This window comes from Drosophila yakuba, chromosome 3R, assembly GCF_016746365.2.
Source record: "Drosophila yakuba strain Tai18E2 chromosome 3R, Prin_Dyak_Tai18E2_2.1, whole genome shotgun sequence".
Taxonomy (NCBI): domain Eukaryota; kingdom Metazoa; phylum Arthropoda; class Insecta; order Diptera; family Drosophilidae; genus Drosophila; species Drosophila yakuba.
Genome location: NC_052530.2, coordinates 13733731 through 13746827, shown reverse-complemented (window position 1 = coordinate 13746827; position 13097 = coordinate 13733731). Strand labels below are relative to the sequence as shown.

Genomic DNA, 13097 nt, shown 5'->3' with positions numbered 1-13097 from the left:
AAGGTATCGCAGACAATCCAATGTTGCACGACCTAACATAGTATATACTCTGCAGTCGTTCGCATTTAAAATAGATTAGATAATTGGTGGAATCGTTGGGGCAGCGTCACGAATGTGAGATCAAATGGTTGCGCTCTCTTATCTAACGTACTTACGAGTATATGCGGCTTATTCTGACGTCGAAAACGAATTCATAGGCATCAATATTTTTCTCACAGCAGAATCGCCTTATAAGCATGCTAAAACGAAAATAGAAATAAATAAATAATTATGGTAATGACCCACTTGTATGACTTAATTTAGCAATTACTACAGTTTTACATTTACTTGGCAGTTACAATGCCCTGCTCGAAAGCAATCAGCACTTCAAACTCGCGACTTGTTTTTGTTTTTGATACTCGACCCGGGTTAATTAGTTATCCGTTCAAGGGATTGTGATCAACAAAACTGCAAAAACAACTATATAACATAAGCGTACACATAAATCACACTAGCATTTATTAATTTAGTTTTAACAATTCTTCGCATGTTTTTGGCCCCCAATCTTGTGTACTGTACTTTTATTGATTAAAATAATTTATGATATTGACCGAATTGTTTGTCTACAGTGATTAATTGGATAAATTATGTGTCCATTTATATTTATCACCTATCGTGTTTGGTCAACGTTTTTATTTAATACTAATAAGAATTTGCTAAACATACGCGAACATTAATCAAATATAAAAGTAGAACATTTTAAATATAAAACCAATGTTAAATCTTTGAATAAGTAAAAAGTTCGAGCTTTATCAGGAAATAAATATCAAAACTACGAAGTTCCTCGGCATTCATCATTATTAAACATGATACACAACCATGGATGAATATGGAAATAAACTTGAAATTATGAAATCTTCAGGGGTATTCATTATGCTGCATTCAGTGCTCAAATAAAGCGAAATAATCACTATTTGCTGCCTAATTTATTCCCTTGTATTGCCGCTTTCCACGGTAAATGATTTCCGTGGGTTGAGCCGGGCCAACATACCCTTTTTTCTCCCAACGCCATCTCAGCTGGCCATCATCGTCTATGTGGCTTTTGATTGCCCCCCACCGTCCCCTCCCGCTGTCTTTTCACTTTCGTTGGCTCCGCTTCTGTTGGTGTAGTCGTTGCTGTTGTTGTTGTTGCTGCTGCTGCTGGAGCGGGGGCATGCCACAACGCAGTCGACGGCGACGTCTGCGCCGCTCTGGCGTCGAAACGGTAAATGTTTGCTGGCAAACCCGAGCATAGCACAGTTGCATTTTGGCGCTCGTCCCCAGCGATTCGCACTCGCACATCTGGCGTTAAAGCCAGAAAGCCAAATCAAAAGCCGTCAAAACCCAAACCCAAACCTTGCTGTTTGTCGCGCATGCGCACGCGCGCTAAACGAAATCGAAATCAAAAACGAAAAGCAGTCGAAGTGACCGTTATTTACGTCGAGCCGCAGGCGCAGTCAGCATCTAAAGTCGTTATATAATCGAGAGTGGAAACTGGAGAGCCCGAGTTTCTGGCCAAAAGATAAAGACCGAAAGCCCAGCTTCTGCGCACATTTTGCCATGTTGTCGCCGCCCAGCCAGCGGACTAATTAAAGCGCGCTCGTGGAAAGAAAAGTAACTAAGTCACAGCGAAGCTGGGAGACCTCGTAAATTATAATACTTAAGGCCGGAAAAAAGCGCTTGGGCCGCGAGACGCGAGACGGGATCCGCCTCCGATCCCAGTTCCCGGTCCCCGGTGCCAAGTCCCCGAGGCAGTAGCCCCGGAAAGAGAAAAACCCTCGACCGGCCGCCCATTTGAATGGCAGCGTGAAAGTGAAAAGCATCTGGTCATCAGCAGCAGGACAAAGCTGCAGATACAGATAGACTTACAGATACTACATAGAGATACGATCCGTAAACGGCCTCTGTGGGTCAGTCATGCGCGCGATGAGCAGCTGAGCTGCGCCAGCTGCCCGAGGAGCGGCCACCAAGATGATGAAGCCATCACAATCACAATCCCAGTCGCAGTCGCAATCACAGTCGCGGCCACAGTCGCGGTCACACTCGCAATGCCACTGGCAGATTCCGCTGACGAATACCACGACCTTGAGCTGGCTGTGCCTCCTCCTGCTGCTGCCCTCTTCCAGGCAGTTCGAAACGGGTGGGTACACAACGATAGAGGGCTACTTATGGAATATTTTTAATGAATTAGGCACAGTTTGAAGTCTACTAATCAATCTAAATTACCAAAGATCAACAGTTTGAACAAGAGAATTACGTTACATTCAGTGAAATTCATTCTATAATCAAACTGTACATAACTTGATCACTTTTCACCGAATTAAGTTATAATATTAGTCCCATAACCAAAGTCGATAACCTTACATTACGCATATTTTTCCATGATTTTATACAAATGAGTCTTAAATCTAAAAGGTATGCTAATAAGCGAAGCTAAAAGCGTAAACTAGATTGATCGATCTCCATTCGCATTTCAACACCTCGTAACTAAGCCATTACTTTGAAAGGTGATGAAACAATTAATCAAGTGCTTCAGTATTGTACTACTACGATCCAAATAACCCGTAAATTAAGTTTAACGCGACCAATTGTTATTAAATATTTAATGATTTGCTTAAATCTTACTTGCAACATTATTCAAATTTTATCGCAGACTGCGGCTGTCGTCCGGCGCGTAGAGGACCACGGATTATTTCCGGAGCTGCCACGAGTGAGGGCCAGTTCCCCTGGCAGGCCTCCCTGGAGCTGCTGCATCCCTCGCTCGGATTCCTGGGCCACTGGTGCGGGGCGGTGCTGATCCACCAGCACTGGATCCTCTCCGCCGCCCACTGTGTTCACAAGTAAGTCGAATCAAGAGAAACCCCATACACCGGATTTTAATATGTGAAATGCCTTACGCAGCGATCTCTTCAACCTGCCCATTCCACCGCTGTGGACAGTGGTTTTGGGCGAACACGATCGCGATGTGGAGTCGGGCAACGAGCAGCGAATTCCCGTCGAGAAGATCGTGATGCACCACCGCTACCACAACTTCAGGCACGACGTGGTGCTGATGAAGCTTTCAAAGCCCGCGGATCTCACCAGGGCCTCCAATATCCGGCGCATCTGCCTGCCCTTCCTCCTCGCCGAATCGCCGGATCAGGCGCAGTCGGAGGCAGTGCCTCCAGGTTCATCGGCCGATGAGGATGTGCTCATACAGCAGCTGGAGCTAGAGGATGTGCCCGAAAAGATCGACAACTTCCTGCGCAGCGTCCAGAGTCGCCGGCGCTATCGAAACGTCACGGCACCCAGCATGAAGGAGTTGATGAACATGAAAATCCTCAGCAGGATGCGTCAGGCGCTGGCGCAACGCTCCCCGCGCAGCCACAAACGCTCGCGGAGACGCAACGATAAGCTGATGAAGCTGGGTCCTCGCCGGGAGTCCGATGATTCTGCTGAGCAGAAGCACCTGAAAGCCAGCGATGAGCCAAAGGAGATGGCCTTTGTGGACTGCGTGGCCACGGGCTGGGGTAAGGCCAACATCAGTGGTGATCTCTCCAATCAGCTGCTCAAAACCCAGGTGCCGCTGCACCAGAATGGCAGGTGAGTGACTTCATGCAGCAGTGTACTCTTCAAATTGGACTACATTTTCCTATTACCTCTGTGCAGGTGCAGGGATGCCTACGGCAGCTTCGTCAACATCCACGGTGGTCACCTGTGCGCCGGCAAGCTGAACGGAGAGGGCGGCACCTGCGTGGGCGACTCCGGCGGACCGCTGCAGTGCCGCTTGAGCCGCGACGGACCCTGGATTCTGGTGGGGGTCACCTCCTTCGGATCGGGCTGTGCCCTGGAGGGCTTTCCGGACGTCTACACCCGCACCTCGTACTACATGAAGTGGATCGAGGACACGATCGCCACCCACTGAATCAATAGGATACGTAGTTTACATAGGTTTCGACCTGTATTTATCGAGTGCAAGCTCAGCTGTATATTGCTTACTGTTACCACTCTAACTGTAGCCCTAGCTTAACATATAGTAATCGTTAACTAGTACGTAGGCAAGGACGTTCCCTAAGTTGTTTCCGATGAGCACAATAATTTACACCGAATCTTAAGCCTAAATATCACAGTGTTGCCCCGTTTTGAGTTGAGGTAAGCATTTCAATCCTCCGCCGGTTTACGTCTTGGCCATCTTGGGAATGTAGCTGCCGCCGCCAAAGAGCAAATGGTGCTGCTCCTCAGGGTCCAGAGGAACCGAGGGTTTTCGCAGTCCGGTGGCCAAACTGAGTCCAACTCCAATCACCTGAACCGCCGTGCCGCGTTCCACTTGATCCACCTTCTGGAACTGCTTGGCTGTTGGCCAAAAGCAGAGCAACAGGGCGCTGCACAGCTGGTAAACGCCGGCCAGCAGCATTCCCAAAGCAGCGCTCCACTGCAGCAGCGGGAAGCCCCACTTGATGCCATGGATGAGCAGACGCAGGCTCAGGCAAAGGACATCAATGTTCAGGTCCACCCACAGCAGCGGCAGGATCATGTTCTCGAAGGGCGCCATCATCCGGTTGAAGTTCACCTTGCCCACCACCTGGTTGGCCTGCAAGCGCAGGTGGGTGCCCTGCATCGGAGCTCCCAATTGCTGAAACCCACGAAGTATTATTGCATTGACCAACCTGGACTACTTTCGCTTCAACTCACCGGTTGCACCACGAAGGTGGAGGTGAAGCGCGACTCATTCGGCTGCAGGCCTTCGAATGGCTCCAGCAGACTGGGATCGGCATGCATGAAATGCGGATACGTAATGGCCAAGGGAATGTCTGGAATTGGGAAAGGATTCGGTTAATAGAAACGCTGATATCGATTGAGGTCAGCGCTACTCACTGTAGTAACAGGGCGACACGCTGCCAACACCCTTCTTGAGGCAGCGGTTGTTCTTGCAGTAGCACGAGGAGTTGGCGTTGTCCATCTCGCTGTCAAAGGAGTCCGGCTCCATCACGAACTCGAAGGCATCGAGGCCATTATAGGTGGTGGTGCGATTGAACTTCACCGGCAGCCTGCGGCAGAAGGTTCGCCTGTACAGGAAGAACTCGTCATTCTCATCCATGTCCAGCGGAAAGAGCGTGGCATCATGACTGCCCCAGATGCGATTGCACATGGTGCCACTAAAGTTTGAAAAATATATAGAAATTTAGATAGTTCACTCAAGAGAGATGGGTGTGCAGTAATTACTTGGTCTCCTCGTTGTACTGCCAACCCTTGAAGCCGCGCTCTCCATTAATGCTATCCACGGTGTAACCACGTGGGGCATCCGTCATCCTCACACCATATTTGTCCTTGGGTTCCGGCAAGTTCATGTTGAACACATTGGTCTCATTTCCCTCTCGGAAGAGCTGCAAATATATTATCAGTTAAAAACATTCAGTGAAATAAATTCAAAGGCCTTACCTTCTCCATAATGCCAAAGCTGGAGAAGTCAATCCAACTGGGCACGAACCGAGAGGCCAGTTCCACCAGGCGATCCTCGTAGCCCCACATGTAGTCGTGGACACTCATCTCCAGCATCGGCTGCGAGTTCAGCTGCCTGGTAATAGCACTCAGTCCCAGGGCGGCGAACATCGATAGACTGGAGGCCAGAGTGGTCACTCCCATCAGTGGGATGTTGGGCGCCCGGATGCGATCGACCTTAGGATCACCCACGGATCTTTCCGGTGCGAAGACATACTCCCGTTTGGGCGTATAGGTGATGGTATTGTTGGACTCATTGTAGGTGACATTGTGGTTGCTCAAGACCTCCTTGTAGACGTAGGGACCCACCTCCTGGATCTGCAACTTGGATGCCCTGCCCGACGTGAACTCATCCACATTGGTGTAGTTGAACATGTACACATTGATGTACACGTCCAACGGTGGCAGAAGCCAAAGTCGATGGAGCAGGGCGCCGGGTTTCAAGCTCAATTGCTGCAATATAAAGGTCAAAGTATTTCCCTTAGATTTTTTGTTTACTATTCGATTAATATTACTACTTATAAAGAACCATGGCTGTATTGGATTTCCATTGATTGCCCATGTTCTGTTTGGCCTACAGAAAGACCTTTTGTTGAGTTTCCGAACTTGAATTTGGACAATAAATTGGATTCGTCAATGAACACCATTTTCTATTCATGAAATACAATGCCATATGTTACTTTTGCATTTTTAAGTAGTTTGTAATGGAAAATTTAAAAGAACCAGCAATTTTATTTCGGAAAAAATACTATAGTTGTTTAGAAATCCAAATGAAAAGACCAAGATATTTTCCTTATGAATCAAAGATCAACGATTATACCGGATATTTCCGATGTATTTATAGATGTAGATGTAGATCGCAGTTTTATTAAAATGACATCTACTAGTATTCAGATCGGTAGACAGAATACAAGTTCCACCTTATTGGCACACCGCTTACAATTAAGTGATTAAAGTCACTAATTGACACGACAATAACAAACCGATCTTACTCGTATACCCCAGCAGCATTCTACTATTTCAACAGCCTTAGGAGGTATACTTCTATACCACTTACCGTGTCCAGGATGCTCTGAAGAGGATCCGAGATGATCACCAGGGAACCGAAGAACAGCAGGGTCATCCCGAGGGCGGCGCTGCGCAGCAGCTCTGCAATAAAATAGATCAGCGGGTGAGTTATGGTCAAGTCGGCTGAAGTTGAACTGGTTTTGGTGCGGTTCCAGTTTGTCGATAGCGTGCGCCCCCCATCATGTCTATCATGTCCATCATGCCATTGACCTTGGCGGCGGATCGAAGTGGATGGGGTCGGCCGAGATCCGCGACCTGCCTCAATGGCAGGAGCAGGAACGCCGGCTCCAGGCCAAAAATTAATAAACAAAACGATGACAACCGGCAGACGACAGACTACAGACTACAGCCGGCAGACGATGAGGATGACGATGCCCGAATTCGGTGGCGGTTCAATGAACGTTCTTCGATTTTATAATCACAGATGCGGAGGAAGGTGATACTCGTATGTTACGTCGTGCACTCAGAAAAAGAAAACAAACCAAAACACACCGAAAAAGGCCATAATTCTAGTTAAGTGCCCTTGCTCTGGGACATTTTTTCCGGCAATTTAAATATATTGTCTAAATTTAATGCTCATATTATTCGTTTATAGACGGAATTAGCAAACACCTACAGCTGCCAACAGGTTTTTTGCAAAACCGCCGACTTTTCGGCATAAAGGTAAACAAAAAATATTTGTTTAATTTATGGTTACACCTTAAATATAGCTGATTTCCCACTGTCAATGGCTTGGGTAGGAAATTTACTAGGCTGAGAAGTGAATTGCGACTGATTTTGTGTGCTGTTTACACCAATTGGATAAGAAGGCCGCTCCTAGAAAACTCGGTGAAATCCAGTTCCACTGACCTTGTTTAGAATATTGATTAAAAGTACGGAAGATGGGCAAGGCAATCGAAGCATATCAATCTAGGCTGCAATACCCGCCATATTCACTTGAAGTGAAATCACTCATTTTACGACCGAAACACGTTTGTTCTCACCTTGCGCCAAGATTATTGTCTTTGCGCCGGTGAAATTCACTTCCGCACTCGAAAAAATGGCCGGAAATCGGAAGGAAGTCAGCTAATCCAGTGCGTGGTCGCACCCAGTTCTCCTGTGACCGATTTCCAGCGATCATGGCCGCTCCATGAAGAATCTCATTTGCTTTTGGAGGCGGTCATGAATCAAAGGCAGCCCAAATCGTAACCCATTTATCGCTACAAATCGTTTAGCGAGCTCTCGCAACAAGAGCAAAAGTAGAAAAATCCCCAATTGTTGTGATAGAAGTAGAAGTAGTAGAAACCGAAAGCGGCGACCGATAGATACTTATGTACATGTACATGTAGATAGATAGATAGATAGGCGCACCTGCCAAGATCAATGAACTGGCTAGCACGCCCCTAACTCGCTCCAAAATGGCACGATCCCACAGCGTCTGCGATATGCGGCTGAGATCGAAAAGCAAACAGCAAACAGCATAAACTCATTAACAATTTCGCTTTGGTGTCAACTTTGGTGTCATAAATAGGTTCAAGACTTCACAATCAAAACAAACCAACAAACCGCAATGATACATGGCAAATTATGCATGGCTCCGATGAAACCAGAAATCCAAACATATTTCCCATTCATAGGAAATACGCTTGTGCACGGGAAAAAATTATATTTTTCTTCCATTTTTGGTGGAAGTGATGTAGATTGTTATTTCAATATATACAAAATATTATTTTGTGGGAAAAACAAATGTTGTGGTTAGGGCAATGACGTGATCTTCATGGAAAAAATGCAGAAGAACGCCAAGTTGTAAAACTTGTGTTTATGTGATAGTGAGAAGAAATGTATATTATCTGAAATATTTATTTTTCTCCACCCCACTTTTCGTGCGAATTCCCAGAACTCGGGTTAAATATATATTCTTTAAAAGTGAGAAAGTTGTGTGAGGTTAAATATTACAATGCAAAAATACTGATAATGAATGTTCTTGGTTGCTATACATTTGTCTTGCAATCTTTCCATTTCCGCTCAAAACTAAATAAGTACATATAAAATTCATAAAAAATTATGTGATCTACTTTTTCGCGCGGTGTGCGCTTAGATACTCATGCATATCCTTGCCTTGAGTGTGACAGCCGAAATTCCCGAACTGAGGGCCCACCCATAAATTAGGCCGCACACAAAGCGCTCCAAAATTATTCTGCTGCAATGGAATGACCAATGCCAAAATCGACACGCAAAGTGGCCAAACGACACGAAAATCTCCACAAGCTGGGCTGGCTTGCTAACTAGCTAACTGGCTGGCTGGCAAAAAAAAAAGAAATGATTAAAATAAAGTGGAGCTTGCATTGCGCAACAATTGCACCGGCGAGGCAAAAGGCAAAAGGCAAAGTCCGCCGCCAAATCGTCGATGACGATAGAAAGATTGGCGGGCCAAAACACACAAGACAACAAGACACACAAGACACGGACGGCATCATGAATGAAAGACGCTTGTCTCGATCGCAGCAGCTGATTCAGTGAGCTGTGAACTTGTTTGCGACAGCAAATAAGCAAAACAGCGAAACAGCAACTAGCATGCTGTAGTAGCAGCAGCAGTCGGTTCAATATCAGTATCAGGCGGGATCGGATATATCAGTTACTAAGTATGCGCTTGACGGCTGCCGACGACTACTGCCTCTGCAGCGGTCTGAAGTTCAAGTTCGGTGCAATTCGCCGGGGCAGCATTAAAAACCTGAAAGTGAACCCAACAAGCCAACTTGACGCTGTTGTCCAAGTGCACACTGCGGTACTGGAAAAAATTAAATAAAAAATACGCATACATATATACATATTTATTATATTTTTGACCAGCAAAAGCGGCACATCGGGGCAGCAGTGCTGACCCACTGAAGTCAAGAATGAATTTGTTTTGTTTCTGACGGAACACCTTCGCCGGTTGACAGGTGTGTGTGTGGCTCTGTGTGTGCGACTTCCGTCAAACGACAATAAATTAGGCAAATAGCCGTATGCTATAGCCGTAAACTATAGCTGTAGCTATAGCTCTGTAGCTCGGCGCCGAGATTCGCACTCGGTTATCCACAAGATACAGATGGAGATAGAGATAGAGATACAGATACTCTCCAGCCGAACTGTGATTTTTCTGCCTAGCAGCGCAGCATGTGGCGATCGACTAATAGTCGAATAGCTGTTATGACGATGTTTGTGTTTGCCTGTGTTTGGCTAGTGATTAATCCCAGATCTGTCACTATTTGCTTTTAATCAGCACCAAAACCGAAAAAACCCAAAACCCTTAAATAGTCGCAGTCAAAGTCTCGCGGCAATTAGATGCCCGCCAATAAGGAAAAGTAAATACGAGTATGTAGCTCGCCAAGTTTACAACTTCCCCGATTCTCAGTGATGCCTATGAGATGGTGATGCTCATTCTCATAACGATGCTGATCCGATTTGTTTGGCTTGCCAACGGATACTTTACACGGGCGATCATATTGTTATTGCTAATGCCGGGACAATGGCTGTTATTTGCATTGTTTAGCGGGCATTGAGCTGAATATCTATCGTATTGATTTACGGCGCACTGCTGCAAATTAGTTGGCTTGGCTCTCGGTGTTCTCGGTCATCTCGGTGATCTCTGCAAGTCATGCCTGCGACTCCGACTCCGCTTCTGCTTCAGATTCGGAGCTGGGGGGATCTGTCAGCATCTTGTCAAGCGATATCGCCTACATTTATCATGGGGCCAATCTGACCCGGGCTGGGCAATCATCGCGTTCACCTTCAGTTTTCCCAGCGCATATATGCTGATTGAAATCATCGAACTTCATGGTAAGGTAATACGTGACATTTTCAGTCACAACCGATTTCATTTCAAATCTTAATGTATGCAAACTTAATTGCACTACCGCTCAGATCCGTTAATACACACACACGTACGCTTCCGAAGATTTAGCTAGCGGATGACTTTGCCAAAACTGGAGATCCCGACTTTATCTGACTATGTGGAGATGTGGAGCTCTACATTGAACTATGTACACATTACAAGCTGCTTACCTGCTTACAATTAATGCCAACTGACCCCACACCACTGACCTACAATGTATAGAACCCTACGCCCTTGGTGGCTCATTTGTCGTTATGCAAATCGGAAGATCCGATGTCTTGCCCCTTTTAATTCGTCTTTGAATATATGTTAACTGCTTTGGCCGAGAGCGATGTGGTGGAAAAAAATAAATAAAGCTGATAAACCTAGAAAGCACTAATTAATAAAATTTAAAGTTAAGCTCTCTTCACAGCCCGTATCGTTTTCATTTGGCTGCTAATTTCAGCTCACAGCTGAAATATCTGCGGACTTTAGAATGCGTTTCCTATCCAGATATTTGCAATAAATTAAAACGAAATATTTACGCGTGCCGCCAGCTGTCAGTAATTCGGTAATTAGCATTCTAATTTTGGCCAGGAACGCGAATGGGAAGTTTCGACACCATTTTATATCGCTTTGATTAGCATGCACGAACGTTTTAAAATCCATTGCACCATTCCTACTACATTTCAGTGATTTTAGTGGACTTTTTTTGGTCCACCTCGGCGGTTCAGTTTGTGCAAGCGATCTTTGTGTTTGTTGACATTTTTACGATCGCGTGGGGGCAGCAGCTCCCTTGGCGGCAAACGGCGGTTCGAATTAACTTTTATGGGCCTTTGGCTTTGACCAATGCGGACAATGGTCTAAACTCCACTCCACATGGCTTAATTAAGCGTACTGGTCGCTTTTGGCCATTTCGGACTTCATCGGGCATACTTCATACTCACTTGCATTGCGCTGGTTTTTGTTGGTAAATAGTTTCATTTCAGCACCCAAAAAAATTTAGCTCCGGCTCGATCTGATTTTGATTTTGATTTTGTATCCCCCTCCTTTCAACGGGTTGCACTTGATTGAACGGCTGGCTAGTTGGTTAGTTATTTATTGATTTATGACGAAAATCAATTAATTCTTGTGTTGTTATTTATGGCCGCAAATTAAACTATTAGCAGGTCGCTCGCGTTACGGATTGTGATGGTGATTGAAATTCCGATTACGATCGGATAAATTTGCATGGTAACCGTGGCAGCCGTTTAATTTGTTTTGATATGGATTTCCATAGGAATTGATAGGTCGATTGCGAGGGCGGAGTGCGAGTGCTTGATTCCTGTCGATTGTCCACCCGAGTCCCGCTCCGATGTGATCCGATCTGGGCGTTAGCTGATACTATTGCCAGTTTCTGATTCTGATTGTGATTCTGATTCCGATTCTGGCTATATCTCTGAGCTGGATCTGATGGCTGGGCTGGAGTCTCGCTGCTTTGTCTCGAATCGTACTGAACTGTCACGCACTTCCTATTCTCACAAATTTTGACAACTTAATGCGGCGATCTCGACTGCAGCGGGGACCTTTATATGGACTCTTGGGCCGTTCCCCGATCTCTCAACCGATCGAGTTCCGAGTGTCTGGCGGAGATCGGATCGGCTAGCAGTTAGCAGTTACCAGCTAACAGTTGGCTAGCTAGCACTAGCATCTCAACCTTTCTACAACCGGTCCACATTCAAGCCTCTGCTCGGGCTTCGCGCTCGGCTAAAGCGCCGCACATTCGCTCATTCGCACACACTCGTTGGCCAAAACGAAAACCCCGAGCAGCATTAAGTCACTTCACTGTGGTTCGGGGCTATGAACCCCCTGGGCAATCGCGAAGATCCAACATCCAACGCCCAGCACCCAGCACCCAACCCTCGAAAACCCCCCTTTGGGGTTAGAACGTTCATCGGGTGATCGGGGGATCGGGGGATCGGGGGATCGGCGCAGGTTGAGAAGGGTTAGCCATTGTCTACGGGAAACGCTTAGCCGCAATTGCCTTCTCATAAATTTAATGGCTCAAATGACTCTATTTAATCCGGCGGCACGGTGGTGGTCTCTATCTTGGGCACACCAGACACGCACACGTGCCCGTGCCCTTTTTGCTGCCGGCCATAAATATGCATGAGGTTTAGCCGCAATTAAAAGTCATTTCTTGACGCAATTACATCCAGTTCTGATTCTTAGCAGCCAATAACGATTAGCTATTAAGTGGCTGTTCTGATAATTGTCCGTCCGTTCGCTATTTAGTTCGATATTTATGACAGATCTGTGGCATGCCCATGCGATTGATCCGATCGCGCTGACTAAGAACAGTTAGCCGGACAAGCGAGTTTTCCGATTTCCATACTATAGTATAACGTGACCTATTCCGCTCCACACTAATCTCTCCTTCTGACCCGCTTGGAAAACATCTAAGCATCTGCACGTGCTCTGCCCGCCATTTGTCAGACATTTGTCTGAGAATTGCCATTTAGTTCGCTTTATTGCCCGCCATTGTTTGGGGTTCTTCGGACTATTGGCACCGCCAAGCCGACCGCTTAGGTGATCTGATCCCGAATAGACAATGAGCTCCCTCCTAACTACCATATGGCATGTGTGCCGCAATTTGCCACCGGACGGCGGTTGTTACCCGGCTAATTGTTGTTTGTGTTTATGGCATCGCGGGGCACCATTA

At 46.3% G+C, this 13097-nt stretch overlaps 2 protein-coding genes across 2 annotated transcripts; one reads left to right on the top strand and one right to left on the bottom strand.

Moving 5' to 3' along the window:
* The first annotated feature begins 1281 nt into the window (after positions 1-1281).
* On the top strand, positions 1282-4119 carry LOC6536715 (transmembrane protease serine 9). Its single transcript, XM_002097251.4, has 4 exons — positions 1282-2158; positions 2672-2858; positions 2920-3600; positions 3667-4119. The coding sequence occupies exons 1-4, from the start codon at positions 1990-1992 to the stop codon at positions 3920-3922; spliced, it is 1293 nt and encodes a 430-aa protein (XP_002097287.1). The 5' UTR covers positions 1282-1989; the 3' UTR covers positions 3923-4119.
* Positions 3937-11948, bottom strand: LOC6536714 (lysosome membrane protein 2). The gene is made up of 7 exons (XM_002097250.4): positions 11344-11948; positions 6554-6645; positions 5437-5949; positions 5221-5381; positions 4873-5153; positions 4690-4808; positions 3937-4630 (listed from the first exon to the last, which is right to left on the bottom strand). The coding sequence occupies exons 1-7, from the start codon at positions 11378-11380 to the stop codon at positions 4175-4177; spliced, it is 1659 nt and encodes a 552-aa protein (XP_002097286.1). The 5' UTR covers positions 11381-11948; the 3' UTR covers positions 3937-4174.
* Between the last annotated feature and the right edge of the window lie 1149 nt (positions 11949-13097).